Here is a 24,176-nt window from a genome sequence, read left to right as displayed (position 1 = left end):
GGAGCTTTCCCTTCCCGATCCATCAGCGGGGCCTCAGCCTGCCCTGTAACACTGCCCTGGGATGGTCTCTTACCGGACCAAAAGCTAGTTACCCGTGCCCAAAGCCCAACTTCTCCAGAGAAGGAAGGCCCATGTGCCAGCTATGTCCCTGGAGCCATATGTGTTCCTATAACACAAACGACAGCCTTGCAGGCCGAACAAGCCTTCGGTGGTGGCCTCAGTGGGACCCAGTGGCATTGTACAGTTCAGCGCACTGACCTAGAAGCAGACCTGCTGCCTTCCCCCCTCTGCACCTTCGCTTTGACAGCAGGCCAATACAGTCAGACAAAAGTCCTCAGATACCCTGCTTCAGGAAACACGGACTAAGCAGTGTTCAAAATTTCACAAATTTTAATGTACTTCTTAAAAACAAGTAAATGAGGCTTCAGAACAGGTCCCATCATGTTTTGCTTTACAGAAAGATACTCACAGATCGGTTACATGAAAGCAACAAACATACAGATAATCTTAAAATCCTCCAGCCATATGCCCATACATCCTAGTCAACTGCAGACTCCATGCAGGACACGGGCGCTCCCAAGCAAACACTACAGTTGGAGCCACAGAAAGAAGAGTTTCAAGGGTAATCAAAGCAGAAAAAAAGTCAGATCCACTTCACAGTTTAAAAGGGGACTTATCCAAAGGCCTTGAAAGCCCTAATCATTCTCCAAACACAAACAGGACAAACTTACAGCTCCACTGTGGCCTGCCCCTGCAGCTGTCAGCCACACACCCAATTCTCTGTGGGCCGTAGAGGGGGGCCTTCATGAGGCTAAAATAAGCAACTGTTAACCTGTCGCTCCAGGTCATGCCAGCAACTAGCAAGGGACTATTTGCATGACCTAGTATCTTGCTCAGGAAATGCAGGATTAGAAAAGAAGCACCAAAAAGTTTATTTTAGCAAAAAGTCAGGAAAAAGCAGGGAGTAAAGTTCTATAGCAACAGTAAGGTAAAGCCAGGAGTTTGGCACATCTGATCAGCTTGTTTTTCACCTCTCATTCAGTCCTAGTTTAACACTACAAGATGTAGTACCTCATCAGAATAATAAGTCATTAGTTACTAAACACAGAGAAACGTCTCTGGTTATCCTTAACTACTCCATAGCGTTCAGTCTGAGGATATCAAATGGGCTAGAAGAGGGTTTGGTTTGGTTTTTCCAAAAGTTTATTTCAAAAGTGTGCAAAACGGGATACACTGACAGTACTGTAATTCTAGAACAACTGATCCACGGCCTGCTTGACAGCCTTTCTGTCTGCTCCCCTTCTCCTCTCTACCCCCACCCTCCGAACACTAAGTGAAAGATTTGGGACGTATCAATGATTTGATTAGCTAGCGGCAACACAGAGCTCAGCTTGCCCGGTATCTGCAAGCAGGGAAGGAAGGCTTCTCTAGTTCGCCCACAGTTCAACATATGGCGCTACTATGGTAACTAGAAAATAACATTTACTCAAATGATGAAAGTGGCATGATGTGCTAGGGGCTGCTGTGCTTTCCTGCATGGGCACCCATCCTCTGGGGATCTTGAGACGGGTAGTGAATAGGGCCTGGTGCTCTCATGAAGGGCGGTGGGGGCCCCATGGCATGGAACATGTGTGGTCCAAAACCTGCAGACACAAAACAAAGATGCCAGGTTCAAACAAAGCAACAGAGCAGGCAATGCAGATATTTTACCATTCAAAACCACCTACACAAAGCTCCTAACAGCCCCGCCTTAGAAAGAGGGCCTATCCCCCCTGAATTTTTCAAATCCCCCAATTCCCTCCCCTCCTTCCAGTGTAACTGGGGGTAATCCTTACCCAACACACATTCTTGCTCAGAAATATAACCTGGTGGGGGGGACTGACACAGTGGTCTATAATCCCAATCTAAATGCTTTCTACTCAACTATGGAGCAAACCAAACACATCCACAACAGTTAAATACAGCCACAGCTTCCTTCAGTCGCACAGAAAGGTCTCCAGCTACATACATACACTTAGCTAAAACCAGGCTTGTGTTCAACTATCTGTAGAATTATTCTTCAAAGTTCAGGTCAATGTGGCACTTATACAGCCAGCAAAAGCACCGAGTAAGTCTCAGTACCAGTAACAGGAACCTCTGACTCACCCAAGAGTTTGCAAGTGAATACACAACACCAGAAGCAGCTCAGTTTAATCAAGTTGTGCTGACAGCTCATCTTATATCATCAGTTTAGACTGCGTGATTAGGGGTGAGGAAAATGAACACAGGGCATGTACAAGCTACAGCCAGCTGAGCAAGAAGGACTAAATCTTCAGCCCTCTGTGCTGCTGCACCAAGTTAGACGCCCCCACCCAAATAGGAAAAACAAGTACCTGGAGGTGGTGGTGGGGCAATGCCAGGAGGAGGTGGCAAGGCAATGTTAACCACGGCAGGAGGGCCACTCGGAGGTAGGTTGAAATAATTTGCAGAAGCCTCTTCTTCTGCTGCTGGAGGCGGGGGGAGAGCTGCAGAAGAACACACCATGGTTACTGGAAATCTCTCTTAATCAAGAAATGCAGAGGTACCTGCCTTCAGAGAGGAGGCTTAATCAATTCTCCCACAAGGCACACTGCTGCTACTAGTGCACATCTAAACAGAAGCGACAAGCAGGATTGCACTGAACCTCCAGAACAGTCATCATTTTTTCCACCTGAAACCAGTGTCGCTTTTTCCATCACAGAACACTCAGTGAATTAGGAATACATTAGCTGGGCACTGAACAGTGTGAGTCGCCAGTATCTCTGACCTGAATTACTTTACTTTAGCATTAGCTTTTCATTCATCGCATAAAGGAGGCCTCTTTTCCCCAAGAACTTGCTTTTAGTCAAAGCTCTCCTCTGATCCCAGCAGGGTCTGCTCCAAACATGCTGGCAATAACTGCTCTGGGCTCATCAGTGACTCTACCGTCCCAAACCTCCAAGACCAAAATAGCAGAGTTTAACTCCAGTCTCTCATGGCAGCAGGTCATCATTAAGTGCTTCAGAAATGAAAACATCTCCCTTACCTCCGGGGAGTCCTGGAACTGGCTCCAGCTTTATCCCAGATTCTGTAGTTCCTTCCTTGTCCTTTTCTTTTCCTCTTGCTGCCTGGGACCTAAAATTCAGACAAAAGTTTGAGAACACACACATCCTCCCCCCCAAAAAAAAAAAAAAAGGTAGAACGAGCAGATGTTCACATCACAACAATTTCACATTATCTAACCTAGATCCATTACTTCAGACCAAAGATAAAAATTCACAGAATGTGAACAACAGCCAGTACATAGTGAGCAAACGGCGTTTACAGGAGCCAGATGAGAAGTCAATCTATAGCGACTCAACCAGAAAACCCCCGATATCCAACCCAAATCTCACTGCCAAAAAAAAAAAAAAACCAACAAGACCGTAAGAGGACGCCTGCTATTTATCGACCCAGTATCTATCCCAACCCATGAAGACTGCATGAAAAGAATGAAGAACCATACCTGGATTTGAACCCCTCTGCCTATTTAAGCATCAAGTCTCCAGAGGACAGTATCCACCAGGCATCCAAAGAAGAAATAACGCTTCTCGCCACTCCACACTCACCTTCCCCATTTGACATTGAGCCTGCGACCGTTGACAATGAGTTTGTTGAAGGATTTCTCTGCAGCCACTTCTGCAGCTTGCCGGGTGGCAAACTGGATGAAAGCACACTGTTGCCTCTGTACTACAGTTATTGTCCGAATCTCCCCAAACTGGTAGAAGTGATTTCTGCATGGAAAAGATGCATATTAAAGCCCACTCCTCCTACAAGGCACACAGCACAGTAGGAACTCATGTGCTTGAATAAAAGTGCTCAGATCCTTTCCTTTCTCCATTGCCAGTTCAGACCTGCCATCAGAAATGACGTCCCTTGCCCCTCTGTAACCACGGAGCAGTAAAAACTGTGGTGCAGCTTTTCCCAGAGGCTAACTAGAGAGTAGCTATGGGATCTTTCTGTAAAAAGCCTAACATGGTATCGTCAAGAGCTCAGAAGGATGACTCATATTTAAGAGAGAAATTTTAATCAAAGCACATAAATGTCCCTGTTAATCTGTTCTCCAAGAAGCTGGAACTCCTCTGCACTCACCCACCAACCAGTTCCCCATTACAAAAAACTGAACAGAATTTTTCTTTTCTTGCGAGAGAGAAGATCCTTCAGGCACGAAAACACAGATGATACCTCCATATTGCAGGAATAATTCTGGCAGGGAAGGCACCTAAGATTCCATAATCAAGGCATCAAGTTAAAAAATAAAGGCAATACAAATGCCCCAACACACCTGAGATCTGACTCAGTGATAGTATCTCCAAGCCCTCCAACATACAGCGTAGTAATAGTCTTGTCATCAGGGGGGTCTAGACGAGGCATGGTTGATGCTCGTTTCAGAAGCTTATCAGCCACAGGGTCATTAATTCCATAGTAACGATCTTTGATATTCTGATCAGCCAGGGGATCATCTGGATCTGTAGGCTTCTCATGCCTAAGGTTCAGTAAACAAAGCATTTCATAAGAGCACAATCACAGCTGCATCAGATTAAAATGGCTGCTACAATCCCTTCTAAAGATCACTTATGTCCTTAAACCTATTCACACAAACATACTAAACTGGAACAAAGAGCGCCGAGAATTTAAATTGCAGCTATCATCGTATTATAGCTTGGGCTGCTTCGACTTCGAATGAATAGCACTCCTGAGAGCACAACAATCAGTACTACAAAATGGAAGAGCTGGATTTCAATTGGCCTCTTGTTCAAATACAAAGATCACTGATTGAGGGGGCTGACGCCACAAAGGGAAGAAATGAACTGCGCAAGAGAAGAGCTGCATTCACGGCTTCAGCAAAACACTACACGACCGCGCTGCAAATTCTTAATGAGCGAACTTGCCACAACAAAGACTCGTTCACCGGTCCTACGTGCCAACTTACAGCAAGTTTCACACCGACACTGATCATGGTACTACATCTCTCCACTGCGGCACCTCCTGTTCTTCAGACCCTGAGGGACCCATATATGACCATGGTGAACAGACTGTTCAAGCTGTATCCATACCTATAGGGGCACTCCTCTCCTCTCTTGCATTCTCCTTTTACCCAGAAGGAACAGATGTGAGGACGATTACGTTTATAGTAAGGAGTGGTCCGAGCCAGCTTAAGCAGCATGTCGCTTGTGGAAGTAGCTTTTCCTAGTGCACCAACTGGTCTAGTGCCATCAGAGTTGGATATCTAAATAGTAGTTAAAAGACAAATAATTAGATATAAGTCATTACAGAAAACTAACCCACAGAATCGGAGCAAGCGTGAGATTTTAAGACGACCTGGGTCATTTCATTGCAGAACAAGTGAATTCGGCCCCTTGCCTCCCCTGCACACACCCACAAACACAGAGCATGATTATAAATAGACTTTGTTACCTCTCTTTCCATGTTCTGGGTGTAGTACTCTTTATTGACATCCGATTTAGGCATTTCATCCTTAAGGGAGAGCCCTGCATCCCGGACTTGAATAGGCAAACCTAAAATTAAATTAAAAACCAAGCCCATAGTAAGCACAAGCCAAAAGTGTAAAAATAGTTATCACAACCTGCATTAGCCAGAGATGACTTATTTACTGCTCAGGTGTACTATACACCAAATGCATCCCTGAACCTCAGAATGGATTTGATCTCTGAGACTTGCTCTCCTCAAAGTCTGTCAAGAGACAGAGACAACCACGCAGTTACAAGCATATGTTTAAAGACATTTCACCAACTAGGACAGGCAAGCAGAACTGCTTCTTATTTCAGTTTTTTTTTTTTTTTTGGTACACACCATATTCCAGGTCAAGCAGACAAGTTTGACAGACATTCTTGAGCTTGCTGCACGTTTGACATACTTCTGTTTTCTTAAAACGCATACGAACACCAGGGCACCAGCGAAATACTGTGAAAGGCCTAGCACAGATCTGAAAGACAGAAAGCAGAGACTCGGATCATTGTTACAGCGCAATGAAATTACCATTCAAGTTCTTACAAGGAAAGGCCAAACACAACAAATCTCTTTCAACCATGAGTCTTTCTTCATCATCTTAATGAAAAGATCCAGATAAACCAACTTATGAGCTCATGAAATAATTGTTTGTCTTTGGTATCTTTTTTTGACAGGAGAAAGTTTTTGGAAGGATTTTTTTGGTTTGGTACAATATTTGAATACTGAAAGCAAACCTATACAAAGGAAAAGAAATTCTTCTTTATTCCGGGAGATGTCACCACAGAGCTGTAAGAGGCAAATTACCAACGGTTCCTAAATTGAACACCCACTGGCAAAGAGCAAGGCCAGTGAAAGATGAAAGAATTTTTGATCCAGAAAAAAAAAATACTGCCCTCTATGATATCTGTTGGAAAGATGCATCTGCTTTCAGTGTATGCACAATTTGAGGAAGATTTCAACACACGCCTTCTTCCTAACTCAGCTGACAATTGGTAAAAGAAAAAAAAAAGGAAAAAGAAAAAAAAAGTTCTCCAAGTCAAGACAAAGCATTCTATTTTACATTTCCAAAAGACAGCACTAAATGCTTTTTGCTCTCTGTTAGAAATAAATCGAGCTTACTTCTTAAATAGCTAACACAAATCACTACATGGGCAGGAATAACTTATTCACACCAAAAACTAAACCTCAGTTAGAGCAAATATGAACCTAAAACAGAAAACATGAGATCATTTGAAATGCTGTGAAATACCTTTGAATATAGCACAACCAATATGAGGAAAACATATTGAAAATATATCTTAAAAACACTGAGGGCAAATCCTAAAAACACAGACTTCAGGAGTTTTAGTCTTGTTAACTGATTTTGTCTAATAAAACATATGGTAGATTGATGCAAAAACTTATGCAGTTAAACAAACACATTAACTTGTTAACCCAGATAAACACTTTTCTGAAGCTCACAATTTTTTTAACATAAATATTTACTACTCATAGATGTGCAGCAGTTTAGAAGTCAGTTTTTCAAAAGACAACAAACATACCTTGCATTCTTTTCCATATTTCTCTTTGGTCTGAAATGTAATCAGAAACAGTAAAATAAAATGTAAGACGTTATTTTGTTCAACGTCAAACTCTCCCCCATATATAATATCATCAAAATTACAACCCAGTGTTTTTTCTCCTCTTATTCTGCATTTAGACTTGTTCACCGCCATGGTTTCAACTCAGTCAGGATAGTCCTTGGCAGATGAACAGAACAAGACAAAAAAACAAAAAATAAGCCATTTTTGAAGTATAATCTATACCGGGAGTCAATAATTTACAAAAAAATTCACAAAAGACTTCCAGTAATCTTGGTAGAAAGGAAACAGTTAAGGGAAGACACTTGATCTAAGTTTACATCATACACAACTAGACTAAGTCCACAGAAAGGTGATATAAAATGGATTGATTCATCTTCTACTGAAGAAGCCAAGGTAAAAGAACAAGGATTTGAATTACTGTCAAGCAACCCTCATAAGACAATTTTAAACTAGTTTTTACAGGTGGGTATCCTGCCCATTCTAGAAATTGTATGCATTTATTTAACGTTTCCGCATCTCACTCATCATCACAAAATTTAACAGCACCAAAGGTTTAATTTCTAGTATTGCCTGTGCTTTAGGCATTAAGACAACGTTGTCTTATTCTCTGCTCGTGTTATTGACTGGTTGACTCTTAAATCATGCACCCTAAGTCATGGCAGGGCATACAAAAATAGCAGGAATCAAGTTTTGTGGTGCCGAATTAACGAATTCAGAGTTCAAGTGCATCTCAACATCTCCTCTTTTATTATTCTAGTTTATTCTAGCCCTCAAAACCCAACAGCTCTACAGCCACCAACACAAAAAAAAAAAAAAGCGAAGGACCGCAGTGTCAAACAGGCACATACCATTCGAATATACGGGTTTTCTCCAAGACATGTTTGGCACAGGATAGGGAAGTCCTGAAACGATCAGGAAGGGGGTATACAAAAGATAAATAAATAAATCAAGAATTAGCCGCAGATTCTCTCTCTCATCACAACAGCGTTCAGGTCAGCTCCTGTACTCAGCGCAGCCAAGTCCAACCCGTCAGACCGAAGGACACGAGAGCGGCCCCACGGGAGCCCCGCAACGCGCGACAGCCGCGACCCGCCGGCTCTTCCTGCCCGAAGCGCCCGTTTCGGAGGGCTCAGCTCCCGGGGCCGGGCCCCAGCAGAGCCCCTCGGCGCCCGCCCCGAAAGGGCCGCGGCTGGAGCGAGCAGGGCCGCGGCCGCCGGGGAGGCCCGGCCGAGCCCGCCAGCGCCCGCAGACCTCCCCGGCTCCCGGCCGCGCCAGCGCCGCAGCGCCGAGCTGCCCGGCCGCGGGGGCCAGGGCCACCGCGGAGCCCCTCGCCCGGCGGCAGCGGCTCCCCGCGCCCCCCGGCCGCGCCCCCGCTCACCGCGTCCTCCCAGTTCTGCCGGTTGTAGGTGTTGGAGCCCAGCGACGTCGACATGGCGGACGCCCCCGTTCCGCAACCCGCCGCCGCCGGAAGCCCTCGCGCCGCTCCGCCTCCGTCCCGGCAGGCAGCGGGGCCGGAAGCGTTCGCCACCTGCACCAGCGACGCTCCTCTGAGGGCGGGGGAAGCAAAGAGTGAGGAAGGAGGTGAGGGCGGGAGGGCGCCAGAGTGTCGCACCGTAGGGACGCTCTAGGCACTGCAAACTATAGAGCCCAGCTCACAGCCGTGGGAGCGTGGCGGAGAAGGCAGAGGGGGTTGTGGGGCCGGCCGGACCCCTTGCGGAGGGCGGGGGAGGGTTGTGGGGCCGGCCGGACCCCTTGCGGAGGGCGGGGGAGGGTTGTGGGGCCGGCCGGACCCCTTGCGGAGGGCGGGGGAGGGGTTGTGGGGCCGGCCGGACCCCTTGCGGGGGGGTTTTTGGGGCCGGCCGGACCCCTTGCGGAGGGCGGGGGGGGGGGGGGGAAGCCGGGTCGGACACGCCAAGAGGAACCTTTTTTTCTGAGGGCAGAGTAAGCAGCACCAGGGCAAAAGCAGCAGAGAGGCAACTTTGCTTTATTGAAGTTCACTACATGAAATTAAGCAGTAAGGCAACGCAGGCGCCCGTCTGTAAGGGGCAGACACCGACAGAGGCAGAGCGCGGCCAGGCGCTTCCGCACAGACAGACGTAAAGACACAGCGAACGCTACTCCTAGCTCCTATAAGCGTCTAAAGGGAGAAGAAAATGCACCGGACTAGTTAGAGAGAAAAAAGTCAACACACCCTTTAGCTTTCAAACTAGCGACTGAGAGCCCACAAGTACATCTTATTTTCCTATAACATAAATAACAGCCAAAGAACCCACCAAATACAGCAAAATCCCAGTTTCAAATTCCTCTTTCACCAGAGGGACCACGAGCTGCAGGTCAACAGGCCTCGTCAGCCAACGCTCGTCCCAAAGCCTGCTCGTCCTCGTTAGTGTTGCAAGGGGTGCCAGCTATTTGGCTAAAGAAGAGAACTCATGGCCAAAGCTTAAGTGTTTTGTTATCTTGAAAGGTAAAACAGCAGCAGACACTAACACTATACATGAAGAATAAATACAAACTACACTTCTTAAACTCATGCTGTATGTCTGTGTAGGGCCTACGCAAACCTGTAAACATGAAGCCTCGCTGCTTTGAGACCCATTGCACAATGGGGATAAGGCGTGCTTCCCCTGCAGAGCTGTCAAGTCCAACCCTCTGGCCACCCACAGGCAGGTTTCTTCCTTTAAGCAAGACGCATTTTTAGGCGCACCAAGCCCTATTTGCTGCATCGTTACTTCCCTAGGAGAGGGGGGCAGCACGATCCCTCCCTCTCATACAGAGGCATTGCAACTTTAGACTGGCAGAACCGTGTCTTAAGTCTCAAGCAATAAAACCGTAACTGACTGGTATTTCAGCCTTTCCCAATATCACCATCATGTTAAAGACCACCAGAAGTGTTTAACAAAGGTTAACGCCTGAATTGGGAACGCAACTGAAGTCCCAGCAGGAAGAGGAATCTTGCCGGCCTGCACTATGCTATTGTAGCTACTGGTATCTGGTATCAGGGGTACACTGCTCTTGGTTACCGTTTTTAGCTTGGACTGCAGCCAAACTACACCCTGGTTACACCATGGATAAGTTATCTTTTTATAATGGTGTAGTATAGGCTAGTTAAAGTATAACAGTATTTCCTCCTTTGCATTTTTCCTCACCCTCCTATAGCAGGAAAAAGACTAAGTATGAACTTGAACACCCCGTGGAGTTTTATGTATACCGGTCCTAATCTTAACTCTCCAAATTTCATACTCTCTGGTTGCTATCCCCATTAACACAATTTTATTGATATGAAGACTGCCAGGCAACCTCTCAGAGACATCCTTGCCTCAGTAAAGAGCTGTATCAGAATCCGATTCCCAATTTGTAAAGCATCATGCTACCCAATCCATCTTGCAACACAGCAGGCTTACAGTCGGACTGGTTGCCAGTCAAATCCATGAACACTACAGTATACTATGTTTTGAGTTTAAAGGCAAACTGATCATTTCCTTTGTGAAGACAGATTTATCACCTTGGCCAAACAAGCTACGCACGCCAAAGTGTTTTTTCATAACAAGAGAAACAATTGTACCTCCGAGTCTCCCACATTTGAGGGATCCTATTAGGAAGAAGAAAACAAAAGAAAAAAAAAACAACATCCGGCTGCAAGAGAGACTTGACTATAATGAAGCAGACGTGGCCACCTCCTAAAATGTTTCCTCAGGAAGGGCATAGCTCTGTGTGGAAAAGAAGAATTCCATAGCTGAGCACGTAACATTAGCTTTGTGGGAGGACATGATGAAGACAGACCAATATAGGTTCTTTTCTGTTGATAAAGAAAAATTCAGCTAGGTGTAGTGCAGATCTGGAGAAAGCTACATACATCTTTCTCTGTGCTGAAAAATGTGCTGTAAGTTAAACTAGCACATGGTGGTGCGGGGAAACGGAGTGGTAGTTAGTGGGCACTACAATAAGAGGAGAGAAAAGAACAAATCATCCAAAAACACGGTACCCTTGCCCACACCCATGCAGCTTCCTCCTCGTGGCTTGGCTGGAGTCCCTGGCACACATCCACACATCATAGAGGATCTCTCACAGAACTTCTCATCAGGGTGCATTCTTCTACTGTGACAGTCTATCCTGTGGCCAGCCCTCGGGATGCAGGTGTTGGGAGCGTTTATGGGAGCACTGGACCAAGGCTGAGCTCCACGTGATGGGTGAGCCAGATGACCTCAGAGCTCTGATCGCTTTCCTCACTGGGCCGGATTGGAGCAGCAAGGTTTTTAAACTCATGCTTCATCTTAAAACTCACGGTCACGTCGCCCTCCTCTTTCTGTGGAGTGACCTTGATGAAAACTCCTACCTTATTGGCTTTTCTGAAGGCAATAATGCTGCAGGACAGAAAACAAGAGGATACTGCGTCAGCCAAGCTCTCAAACGTTTGTTTTGCAAAGATTTATTCCGATACCACGAGCGGGATGCTCAGTTTACAGCCTGGGGGCTGAATCTGCCCTACTAGAACAATTCCTCCAGCCTGTAGCTTACTCCCTGCTGCTCTCTTCCTAGAGGGCCCCAAGTCCCTCCTCCCACCTCACGATCGAAACGTGTGTACCTCCCTTTCTGCTGGCAACTGTTTGCACGCCTGTCACACAGAACATCTCTGCTTTGGTCACGGGAGTTAACGTATCCAGTTGTGCAATACAGAAGGGCCACGACACATGATTGAAGTAGCTCTGTAAGAGGCTACAGAACTTTTCCCATTTTGAAGACTGAAGGGACCTCTGCGTAGCACACAGTACTACTGCGTAGTTCACACCACTGCTATGACCCTTTTGCTTGCAAAGGGAAAGATTTCACAGAGCATTCTTGTGAAATGAGAGATTCTCTCTTCACAGAGAGAATCAGTATTGCCACCTATAACCCAGTTGCTACAACAGCACACCCTGCCTCCAGGTAAGGTAATATTTCTTGAATAGTCCAAACCACAAGCAGAAAAGATAAGATTTGCATTTCTAATCTCTGCCAAAAAAACCCAAAACAACAACAAAAAACACAGAACGAGACAGACATGCTTAAGATAGACAGAAAAGCAGTACGTTACTTGGCTGAAGTGCCAATTGTTTTAAGTACAGGATGGACACAGGGAAGACAGCACTTACTCAGGGTCATCCTGAAAGTCTTGAGGCTCTGCCAGCTCATCATATTCTGCTGCAGCATCTTTGCCAGCCAGAATAAGCTCCTTGGGAGGAACTGCCACCTGAAACAGCAGAGAGAGAGGAGGCCCATCACCCATACTGCAAGCAGGGGAGAGCCCTTCCCTTCTGAAGGCTGCTTAACTAAAGCTCAACAGAAAAGGGAATCATTCTCTGCTTTTCCACCACTCTTTCATTCTGGTTCCCACCCCTCCAGCAAAGTGGCCACTGTATATTTCTCCCTTGAGTTGCGGATCTCAATGAACAGGCACACATGCAAAATATTTTACTACCTAAGAATGACGTTTATGTTGGTGACAGTTATTTAAGCCTCCAAGGAGGCAAACGTAATGCAGTCAACAGGGACCGAAGCACATGTCAAAGGTGCAACCTAGGGATAGATAGGTGGAAGTGGAGAGCCTTGGAAAGGGCCTGGGTTAGTGCAACAGGGAGGGCACAATACCTTGGCAGTACTGTTGATATTGTCAGGGTCTCCCTCCTCGCACTCCAGCAGCGTGACATGTGTGATGTTCTCCACTGGATTGGTCAGAGTCAGAAGGACTTGGCTCTCCTGAGGAGATTCAGGAAACAGTTCAAGAAGCAGTTATTCTAAAAATCTGTTTTACTGTTACTTCCGCCTTCTGTAGGCGACTGATCAATGCCTTCAAAACTGGTACCACAGATACCGATGACCACCCCCAACCCCTAAGAACGATGGTAAAGCCATGCAGCACTCTTCCTTAAGATTAGAAATGCACACCTTAGGAATCTAGCCCAGATCCCCACTCAGTACCTTTTCTTCCCGACATGCTAGCCTGATACCCCATGTCACGTTGCAGTGTAGTCTATTCATGCAAAGCGACAAGTACATTTAGCGTTATTCTTATCACTCCCTTAACTCCGGTGCCCTCCTTGATGCATGAAGTGAGCAAAGCCTCAAGAAACAAGCATTACACCGTATAAACTTTTTTAAAAGGTCTACATCCACACATCTCAGCTGTGTCTCATCCTAAGATGTTTCTGGAAGACAGTACTGACCTTCATGTAGCGCAGGTTGGGAATAGACATGATTCTCACTTCAGGGATATAGTTACTGCAAGAAGAACAAATCAAAATGACCAAAATGAACTGCATTGCTGTAACTTACTTCTTTAAAGCAGAAGTATACATTCACAGACATCCAGCTAACTTGTTTAACACTATTAGAGCTTAGCTTACATTAAACAGCCAGATGAAGCGTCCTTTGGTTGACAGGTTGATAAACCTATCAACTCCTGCTATTGGGTGAGGCTGGACTAGCACGTAGCGTCTCTTTCAAACTGCTCAAACCCTCAGCAAACCTTTTGTTAGGTCAGAAAGCAAAACTTACTACAGTTCAGCAAAATTTAAAAAGTGATTGTGCCCGAGAGGTCAAATCAAGAGCACAGAAGGAATGCAAATAAGGCTTTAACTAAGAATTGGCAGACAGCTGTTCTCCCCCATCCCCATATCTTACTTACACAGCAACCAGCTGGATCTTGAATTTGATAGATGTTGGATTGAATTCTGGCTTGCTCAGGTTATGTTCACATTTCTAGAGGCAAAGATATTTTAATTAGCACTGAAAGACAGGGTGCAGTCACACACCGAAGAATCAGAGCTGCAAGCACAATGCTGATAGCCACAGTATTTACCAGCTTCTAGCGCAGCACATAAAAGCAGCCTAGATGTGGCTGGGTCAAGTTATTGATACTTTGAAAGTGTCATATCTAGCACTATCAGTGCAATTGCAGAAACACAAGATTTGGAACCAGGCTTAAAAATACTTGAGACGTTCACTGACCGCAGCAGGAGGAAGGCAAAAAAACAAAAACAAGAAAAACCCTACAGCTCTTTGACACTCCAGAACAACAACAACAAAAAGCTACTCTTCAAATACAGGCTCAGCCTGTGATTCATTATTTCTGAGAAAATACTCTGCACTTGTGCATTTGCAAAGCATTCTCCATCTTGAATACCTAGCAAGAACATTACTGTATTGCTCTGGGAACTAGATGAAAACTATCCCTGTTTCACAGAGAAAGCGGTTTGTTGAAGATCTAGTAAGCCAACGGGAGAACTTGGACGTGATATTTGCCTGTCTTCATTCCTCAGCTCTCCGCTTTTCATCTCCGAGATGCTCTCCTTCTGTCTGTGTTCTAAGGACATTACCTGTATTCTGCACTCTATTTTGTCTGTGTTTGCTGACATAATTTTTGTCTTCAGTAACAGCAGAAATTTTATAATGACAACTGTACTGGTAACATCCCAGTGATTTTTGCAGTATGATTCTTCACCTAGACAGACCACGTAGACCCTTCTGCAAATCCACTTTTGTATCTTTATGTATCTTTGAGAATGTGGCCCATTTCACATTCTCTATCACACGTCAAAGATGCTACAGCCTCCTTCATCTGCTGCTGCTGTTACCAGTACTCTGGTCGAGAACTTTTAACAGTGTTTGAGCAGTTCCTTTCAAAAAGGAACACACAGCCTGTTTCCTACAATCCAGGATCTCAGAGCCCGGAAAAAACTTCTATTTTTGTATTTAATTACCTACCCGACAGCGCAGCGAACGTTTGATCAGGAGGTGCTTATGGCGTGGGTAGAGCTGGGAAGCACAGATTGGCTGGAAGTCAGGCTGCAGCAGACGCTGACGCAGAGTCGTCACTTGGTACACAGAAAGCAAGACTAAATTCATGTCTTACTGCAGCATTGAAACTCAAGCCAGATTGCATATATATGCACCGCACTAAGCGCAGTGCACTCAGCGCAAGCACGTTACATGCTCTAAGAAACTTAATTTCATTTGCATCCAGTAACGCCAAAATCACCGATAGGTATGGGTGTTTCTAGAAACACCTGAATGCAAGGATAGGGGCCTACAAAAGGCTGCCCTGGAGGGCATGGTAACAGCAATGCCACATCAGAGTCAGCCCAAAAGAAACATTAAGTACCCTGATCTCTAGGCAAAGCTCAGCTGGAAAGGAAACAGTGTTTTGTTTCCCTCTAGAATATTTTTCCCTAAGAGCAAAGCAGTTTTTGTAACTTTGTTACCCTCACAGTGGGGCACTGCACAAGTAGAATATATCACTTCTCAGCAAGGAGTTTGTATAGCTCAGACTGGTGCAAAGAATTAGTGGCTACACAACACAGAGGCAGGGAACTCCCAAATCCAAACTTCAAGGACTTCTCCCAAAAAACAGGCTCCCCATGGACTCCCTACTGTCCAGCTGGCAGTGAGCCACTTGACAGCCTTTCCCTAACTGCAGAGGACCATTAAGTTTGTCTTCTTTACCAGCCTCCTATTTTCACGCTGACAGAGTCTCATAAGGGAAGGTGACTAAAGATCCACCCCCTCCCCAAAACCTTTAATACTGGTGGGCTTTGTAGTCCTGCAGAGGACATCCGCCCTTACTCAGGGCCACCTCAACAGGAAGTGCACATTGCTGCCTGCACCCACGGTTTTACACCATTCACTCCCGAAAGTCCCCTTGTCAATTTACAATATTTGATTAGATCAGGAGCCAGCTAAATAACTCAGGTGTACACAAGCTGTTTCAAACTGATGTCCAAATAACACACTATTGTTACTTAACAGCTCAGTTAACGTGCCAATCCCCCAGCAGTACAGCCAGTTCTTTGTTTCCTGCTATTATTTGGAAAAGGATGTCAGACCTTTTCTCCAGCCTAAAGTCGGCACTTCACACGCAGAGAAATTCAGGTCAGCAATAAAATGAAACAACAGTAAATAGATCTGACTTCTCTGGCTTTCAGCTCTCCCTGTATAACATGAAGCTGAGCTGCAGAGTTACCATCTAAACAGTCAGAAATTTCACATCACTTTATTAACGTCAACATTTCAATCCCAGCAGAAAGTTTACTAAAACCAGGGAACATTACGAACCTCAACTGCTCACGTTATAGAACGCAAGTGCAAAAAGGGATAGAATATTAAGGTATCACCTTCTGTCAGATTGATTGGTCTGGTGTAGTAATCCTCAGGAAGGGGTTCTACTTCTTCTACTGCATCAGCTGGCTCAATCTTGATCTCCTTTTGGTCCTCTCCTTCTTTCAGTCTGAAGTGAAAGGCGGCACAACTCAGTCATTAAATAAGGCATACAGCAACATTAGTAATTGTTTTATACCACAGAGAACAGCCAAAACTGGGACAGCAAGACAACAGTGAGCGTGCAAAGAGAGGAGCAGTTAACTGTTTCTTTGAGGAGGCTACCTATTTGGAGCTGCCCGTGCATTTGACACCTCTGCAGCTCTCCAAAAACGAAAGCACCTTTCGGTGCTACCTGGACATGGTTCATCACTGTTTTGGAGTTGCTTTACTGTTCTTTTGCCAACACCTCCTATCCCTCCCACAAAGATGATCCCGACCCTGAAACTCACGAGAGTCCAGCAAGCGCGCTGATAGGAGCTCCAGACCTCTGGCGCTGAAGCCGGGTTCCCAGGCCATATTTGTCCTACAGGGAAAAAGGTACTGTCAGCTTCAGATCTGCTTTCTGTCAGGCCAAGACGACTCACCGCAAACTCATCTTCTGGACTGCACAACAAGCATAGGGAGAAAAGCAAAGGAAAGCAAAAAGGGAAAGGTATTCAGTGCTTCTCAGATTTTTTTTCTGGTCAAACTGTTAGTAAGGAGAAAACAATCACCACCACACTGCAGACTGGGAGAGAGAGGTGTATGTGGCTACTGCTCAGAGTTTTTGTTCTTTCCTTAAACCACCAACCTGCACAACTAATGTTCTCACTTGATCTTCTCTTCCAAGCAACTGCGTGTCAAGTAGCGCAGAACAGGAGTTCAACTGACTAAAGAACTGGGTTGAAGTGGGTGTGCTCCCATCTGAACTGCTCTGCAGTACCACTAGAAACAGCTGGAGAAGGTAGAGTGCAGCTTCAGGTTCAGCTTCCTATAGGTCTTGTTACTGAAAGGCCTAACTCTCTCTCTCTCCAGGCACCACCGACTGGAAAGAATAGCTTAGCTACTCCTGCGCTTTCCACAGCTGAACTGAACGCAGGATGTTTTGAGGTGGAAATCTTCCTTCTGAGCCCCTCTGAAGAACCTGAATTCTCACCAAATAAGAAACCTAAGAATCAGCCTAACCTGGCAGTTTTCCAAAGATCAGAAGACTAATATTAGTGTCATTTACCTTAGGTAGGTAGATAGCTATGTGTTGGCCAAGTTTTGTGAGGACTGCTTTTCAAGTGTACCTTACCTGCCCAAAGGCAATGCACTGTTTGTGAAGTAATAAAACACAATTGTTGTTACAAATGTTACCCTCTGACTAGTTAGACTTCAGATGCATTCCTTCTAGGCACATCCAAGCCAAAGCCCCTGCAGCTTCAATTGGTACTACGAGAGCTTTAACACCAGCAGAAACCGTGAAAAGACTTACCACTACGTGTATAGTGTGTTGCTGTGGACAGCCCCCAAAATAGCAGCAGGTAGCAACGGAGACAAAAAATGCAGCCATAAGACATGAGCAAGGGCACAGAGCAGGCACAGTTAATTGAGAGGTAGCAAGCATATGCAGAGTCACCCAGCTAAATGAAGTAAGCATTTAACTGACAGTTAGAATAAACACGTCGTTCGGGCCACAATCAATTCTTAAGATTAATTTCAGTTAATATTTCACAGAAAGCAAGTGCAGGACAATCCTGACCTAACTGTTACTGAACAATGGTATGCAACTGTCCAGAGAAAGCGCCAGCACTGGTATCCTGAACGCCCTCTTGTTGCAGGCAGGAGCTACCTTACCTCCCTCACACAGATGCAATATGCAAAATAAGTCTTAGATCACCAGAATGACACAGTTGCAGTGCTTTTCACTGCTGACAACATATTGGCATATTGCCTTGTAAGGCAAGTGTAACCCCTCTGGCTTTTCCAGAGGGGACTGTCAGAGAGAGAAGCAATATAATGCTCAGTAACAGGTGTAAAACTGTTTGTCCCCGGAAAATCCAAGGGCCCTAGCTTATTTCCTTGACGCTGTTCTCAACAAAAAGGCTGAACGGCCCTAACACGCTTCCATCTATCTGATCTTTCTCGCTGAGGCTGCTGCGCTTCGCACTTCCTCCTCTGACTGCGCTCCCAGCTCACCGAAAAGGCCAGTGGCATGTAGTTTCGGCGTCGCACCAGCTTCTTCCGATCCCGCTCGATCTTCTCTTTCTGAGCCAACTGCTGGTAGTACTCAACCAGTTTGTTAATCTGGAGGGGAGAACAGGAGCAGGTACCCAGTGAAAGAAGAACAAATGCCAGCCAGCTAATGATATTCATTTGTTAACAAGCTCATGTTCCTGCTACTTGTTTGCATCTATAACTAGCTGTATTTTGAAGAACACGCATCACAGAAGCCTGCAGGTCTCAACACTTTACCACAGTATGGATAACAAACTGACTCTTTTTTGGGAATGAGGCTTATCAGAGTTCTCAACCTGCAACTACGTAATTGAGACTTTGTTCACACATTTGCCCTGACCCCACAAGGTAACGTGGTGCGGCCAAAAAAGAGCAATTTGGATTGCTGGACCAAACGGCATCTTTTTCCCCTGCAACTGATCCTATTTACTACAGAGCCCTACCTGGTGACAGGGGAGGGGAGTAATGACTTTCTGTTTTCCAGATCCTACAGACATTCTTGACAAGAAAACAACTTTTGCCCATATGAAGGAAACATGTCAGGTGGACTGCATATTAATAACTTGACACAAGCGCCTTTTAGATTCAGCCTTTGATTCTTCCAGTGCAGGCTACGTGCCTCAGAACTTGATTTCTGTGTGCAAAATTTCAAAGACAGACCGATAAAGCAAAATCAGGTCTGCTCTGTCAAATCTAACAGCACTTTCCATTAGCAGCCTTCCCCAAGTTTCCCTAAAAAATACACACATAGCATGCCCATCAGTGTCATTTTAAGAACATTATTACATACGATGTTTGGAACCGAGTGTCTTCCGAAGAGGGGATACTACTTATACTGTGACATCCATAAGAGATCCTCTAAGAGGCTTTCCTTCCATTGAATTCAGGTAAGAAAGAAACTACATTCTGGAACTGGTATCTGAAGGATTACACAGATGCATAAGAACTTATCCAGAGAGAACGGCACTTCCAGAGCTCTTTCTAGCTGATGCCACCTGGGCCTAAGCAAGGCCTTCTGCTTCACTTACCCTCTGTGTGTGAGGATTCTCTGGCTCCTGCCAGCCACCACTAGCTGTAAAAGAAAGAAAGAACAAAGTCTTCAGGAGACAACTTCCAGATTCTAGGCAGAAATTGCATCTAACACTCGGCTGTCTTGGTGATAGGCACGAAATACGACATTCCCTATTTTTGCTACACTTAACCATAACAACTCTTGAAGCTCACGCCTGCACAAAAATGCATCTTTGAAGCTTTTCACAGGCAGGTTTGGCAGAAGTAGCTTCACCAGCTTTTATTTATTTAAAAAAAAAAAAAAAAAAAAAGAACTTCTGCCTGAGAGAGACTCAGAACAGCATCTAGGAGTGATTTTAGCAGCACATGCATGAGTTTACAGGAATACTCTCCTATTACTAGGTACCCACGTCCCTGCATCTTCAGCTGCAAGTCTCTGTCATGTGAACACTAGAAGTCAAAAGGGACCTGCTTGGGCCTACTCAGCTCCACTACTGGAGCCCAACAGATATTTTCTGCATGTCTTGGACACCAAGCTTTGTTCCACTGCTAGCATGAAAAGAGAAACAAAGTACAAACAACGACTAACAACTTTGAAATAAGCCTTTTCCACTATAAGTGAACAAAAGTGACAGAAAATAAATTGTATTTTTATGCTGTCAGACTCAGCAGCTTCAAAGAGTATGAAAGTACACAAAGAGGCTCTCACTGACTGTGAAGACAGCACACCAACTAAAAAAACCAATCGTCTGACAGCTTTCTCATTAGTCAGGTAACGCGAACACGGAACTGGGTCAGATGTACCGCTCATCTGTACTCAGCCCAGCTCTTCAGATGAAACCCCAGTGACAATCCATTTTGTTGTGAATTTCCAACTCTGACTCAAAACCTAGGCAGATATTACATACATCACATGCCCGGAAACTAGTTTGGTTATCTGTTACCTTTGAAACACATATTCAGCTCCTGCCATTACTCAGTCTTCTGGCTTTGACTGTCACTTACCAACAGACTTGTCTGCCATGCCCACATCTCGGGAAGTCCAACGACAAAATCCACAGGCCAAGTAATACGCTTTCTTCATGGTAGTTTTAGCTGGGTCATCGGGGAGTGGAGCAGGAATGCTAGTGGCCCGGGTGGAAAGAGTGTGCATGCAGCAGGGGCAGTCAAAGCAGTTGGCACATCTGCAAAGAGAAAGGCCCGAGACAAAGCTCTGACAAGAATCCCAGGCCTAATGCAGCCCACAGGCCTAAGAAAACACTCTCAACAAGCAAATCAAGACTAAACCAACAGACCTTTTCATCTTAGGCAACAACACTAGGGAAGAAGGGCAACAGAGCCCTCAACGGGAACAACAGGAGTTCAGACTGCGCATGAGGATGTTAATGGGAAGAAACACTGGGTGATAAAAAAGCTTGTTGTTTGTGATAGGAAAGCAGGTCAGCACAAATCTAGAAGGTCAAGACCACATGATACATCACAGAAAGACACACTCCTTCCCCAAAACAAACTGAAAAGTAACAAAGACAGAGTGACAAAATTTTTGAAGAGAGTTTCCATATCCTCTGGAACATATAGATGAACAAGTGTTCATAAAGTAGGGAAGGAGCTATTTAAAATAGTTGGTTTTGATTAAAATAAGCTACAACAACCTTACCTATTCTTTTTCAGCTTGGCTTCAGCTGATGGCATATTTTCCAGACAACTGGGGCAGTAGTGAGAGTCCACCTGATGAATAACATAGTCACATTAAACTTCTCGCCATGAATTTGTCTAGACAGTATTTCGACAATAGCCTGAAAGTCTACTGCACAGTTTAACAAGCCTTTGTGCCTGGTAACAGCAACGTGAAGTCACTGAAGTTTTGAGACATTTCTTGATATCTGAAATCTTAGCCAGCCTCAGCCAAAAAATGCTGTTTAATATCTTAAATCAGAAGGCTCCTTAAGTCAAGAAAGATTAAACTGCTTTGCCCAGTAAATATGAAAAGGACGACCGGGTACTGACCTTTCGCAGTTACCAAAACCTATTATTTTTTCCAGACTGAACAACAGATTTTAACATGCTATTTCCTATTTGATCATTTATAACTAACTTTATTTTGCACTTGTACCACTTACACTGGTCAGAAAACAATACACTTCAAAAAGTTTTTTGTAGCCGTCTGATATCACAAACTAATTTTGTCAGTTAAAACAACATCTGTCCCATTCTTGAAGAGGAAAGTAAGGTTATTATTATTAAACCTGGAGACGCACAATGGCTACATTTGTCACGCTACAGAGAAATTTATGAAATATTCAGTCTGGTCATAACTCTATTTCCTACTATTCAGATGAGATATCTGTTAGCAAACCCTAAAAACTCTGAGTTTTGGGTTGCTCTGTCATTGCTTTTAATGCTTTTTGAATTTATGATTACTTCTTAACTCAACCTGACTTTCACAAAAGCCACATAAGTGGCCCCAGGCTCACCTATGTCCTGTTTTTGCACAAAAGCAGTGCTCCTGGCCGGCTCCCAAGTATCAGCAGACTATCACCTCAGCCTGATGATAATCTAAAGCTTAAGGATGAAGAGGTCAAATCTGCTCTTGCATCAAACTGTTCATGGCCAAAGAACAAATCCCCCCCCTACCAACATGGGATCTACTGAACCAGAGTGACTCCACAAACACGGTAAAAAAAGCTTACCGAGGTGAAAATAAATCACCATGAAATATTCTCAACCCTGAATTCATTCTCAAAACAAGTACAACGTTCTCAGACTCCGGTCTACTGCCTTCTAAAAACGGGAATTTTCCTCCCCTCCCTCGCAAAACACCACCAGCTATGAGGCAGGGGAAGACGCAAGACCTGTGCAGCCAGAAGCCCCCAGGCCTGCACCTGCTCCAGCGCCGGGCCTGGCGAGCCTGCGTGTCCTACCAGGGACACCCACGCGCCCACACCGCAACGAGGAAAGCCGCGACCGGGCAGCGGGGGGGGCACAGGAGCCACCCACGCAGCCCTTCGCCCCTGGCCAGGCTGAAGGAGACACATGGCGCACCCAAGGCCAGGGCACACGCGAGCGCAGCGCTCTCCAGAGAAAGGGCCCTTCCCTGCTGCCCCCCCGCCGCCCCGGGAGCCAGCCAGGCCCTGCTCTGCCCCAGCCCCAGAGACCCCACGGGAGTGGCGGCGGGGGGGGGGGGGGCAGTGGACCCCGTCCCGCACGGACCCGGGGCCCTGGCCAGGCCCCCGAGGGGGGGGGGGGGGGCGCTTCACCCCCAGGCCATGGCACCTCCTCAGGCAGCCCCCCCACCACCACGCGGGCCTCAGCCAATCACAGGCCGAGCTCTACAGACAGACAAGAGCGCGGAGCCAATCCAGGACGAGGCAACGCCCCCTCCCCCGGCCGCGGCCAGTCACCCCGCTCTCTGCCGGCGCCGCACGCCCACCCCTCGCCGAGCCGCCGACCAACGGCGAGGCGGACGGCCCTTAAGCGGCAGGCGAGCCGCCCAATCGGCGCGCGGGGAGACGGCCAAGACCCTCCCCCGGGCTCGGGGCGAGGCGCGGCCGGCCGGGCGGCGGCCGCCGTTACCTCGTGGGAGACGCACTCCAGGGAGCGGAGCTCGCTGCAGTAGCGGCAGAAGTAGAGCTGCGACAGCGGCGCGCGGATCTCCTTCTCGCCGCGCACCAGGTACAGCACGCGCTCCGACTGCAGCAGCGACGCCATCTTGGGAGGGGACGGCGGCAGCGCCGCCCGCGCCCCCACGTGACCGGCGAGCCGCGGCTCCGCCCCCGGGCCCACGTGGTTCGCGCGGCCACGTGACGGGGGGGGAAAGAGAGCGATTAACCCCTGCGGCGCCGCGGCCGTGCGTGGCCTGCGGCCCGAGCAATGGCTGTGCAAGGGCTCTGCCCGGCCTGCATGCCCTTTGCAGCGATTGCAGCAGCTCCACCTCGCCCACAGGCTGCCTACAGCCTCCGCAATAACTTTGCCTCACTTGCGTGGCCCTTGCAGTGTTTGCATGGCCTGCAGGCTACCTGAAGGAGCTGCGCTGGCTGAGCGTGGCCTGCAGACTGGCTGTAGCAATTGCAATGACTCTCTCCCTTGCATGGTCTTCGCAGCGTGTGCAATGGCTGTGCGTCACCAGTAGGCTCTTAGCAGCCTGGGCGTTGTAAGGGCTGGCGGTGTCTACTGCTTGCATCCTCTGGTGCTGTTCGTTGCACGCCCATCCTCCAGCAGTGGTTGCAGGGTGCTAGAGATACTTGCAGCTGCTTGCTTTGTGGGGCTCCCTGCGGGGTCCACGTGTGCGTGCCCTCCCTGCAGCCGCTGGGCTTGACCCCATCCGCAGCTAAGCCTCTGCCAAAGGGGCTGCACTGGAGCCAAGAGGAAGGCATAGGACGCCCCGGCAGTAATCAGTAACCTGCGTTTTTTGACAGTACCAACCCTGAAGTCCAAACCTTGGCTCCGTTTGCCAAAACGTTCAGTCGCTTCCGAGAAGATTGAACTTAACATGCTCGGATTTGTGAGTGCTCCTAACTGCATGATCCCGAGACAGCCCTGCTCCCAGCGAGGAGGTGGCAGGGCCCAGAGAGACCGATGTGCTCGCTCTGGGGTAGTCTTGCTTTCCTCCTACAAATGGTGTGCTGTTCCCATGGCGGCGACCAGGAGGGAAGAGTTTTCCCTGCCACGGCCCCGCAGCAGAGCGTCCATCGCAGGCCGCTTCCCGGCGCGGTGCAGGCGGCCGGCGCTCTGCCTCCCACGCCG

At 46.9% G+C, this 24,176-nt stretch overlaps 2 protein-coding genes across 5 annotated transcripts; both read right to left on the bottom strand.

Moving 5' to 3' along the window:
* Positions 1-372: 372 nt before the first annotated feature.
* On the bottom strand, positions 373-8,641 carry RBM22 (RNA binding motif protein 22). The gene is made up of 11 exons (XM_068959497.1): positions 8,470-8,641; positions 7,940-7,993; positions 7,050-7,079; positions 5,851-5,983; positions 5,455-5,555; positions 5,094-5,266; positions 4,322-4,522; positions 3,606-3,770; positions 3,044-3,132; positions 2,373-2,504; positions 373-1,643 (listed from the first exon to the last, which is right to left on the bottom strand). Exons 1-11 carry the CDS (start codon positions 8,521-8,523, stop codon positions 1,513-1,515), a joined length of 1,263 nt encoding a protein of 420 aa, XP_068815598.1. The 5' UTR covers positions 8,524-8,641; the 3' UTR covers positions 373-1,512.
* Positions 8,642-9,056: 415 nt separating this feature from the next.
* On the bottom strand, positions 9,057-23,220 carry DCTN4 (dynactin subunit 4). 4 transcript variants are annotated; one of them, XM_068959493.1, is made up of 14 exons: positions 23,007-23,203; positions 21,091-21,161; positions 20,439-20,617; positions 19,451-19,494; positions 18,384-18,491; positions 17,680-17,700; positions 16,673-16,746; positions 16,238-16,350; positions 14,832-14,941; positions 13,753-13,826; positions 13,292-13,346; positions 12,717-12,824; positions 12,221-12,318; positions 9,057-11,452 (listed from the first exon to the last, which is right to left on the bottom strand). In XM_068959493.1, the coding sequence occupies exons 1-14, from the start codon at positions 23,139-23,141 to the stop codon at positions 11,239-11,241; spliced, it is 1,404 nt and encodes a 467-aa protein (XP_068815594.1). In that variant the 5' UTR covers positions 23,142-23,203; the 3' UTR covers positions 9,057-11,238. The 4 variants fall into 4 exon arrangements, with proteins under 4 accessions (XP_068815594.1, XP_068815596.1, XP_068815595.1 ...); XM_068959495.1 differs by lacking the exon at positions 23,007-23,203 and adding an exon at positions 21,908-22,520; XM_068959494.1 differs by lacking the exon at positions 17,680-17,700 and having other exon boundaries at positions 23,007-23,220.
* Between the last annotated feature and the right edge of the window lie 956 nt (positions 23,221-24,176).

This window comes from Struthio camelus, chromosome 13 (assembly GCF_040807025.1).
Source record: "Struthio camelus isolate bStrCam1 chromosome 13, bStrCam1.hap1, whole genome shotgun sequence".
In the NCBI taxonomy this organism is placed as follows: Eukaryota; Metazoa; Chordata; class Aves; order Struthioniformes; family Struthionidae; genus Struthio; species Struthio camelus.
Note: the sequence above shows the minus strand (reverse complement) of the source record. Positions and strands in the feature narration are given on the sequence as shown.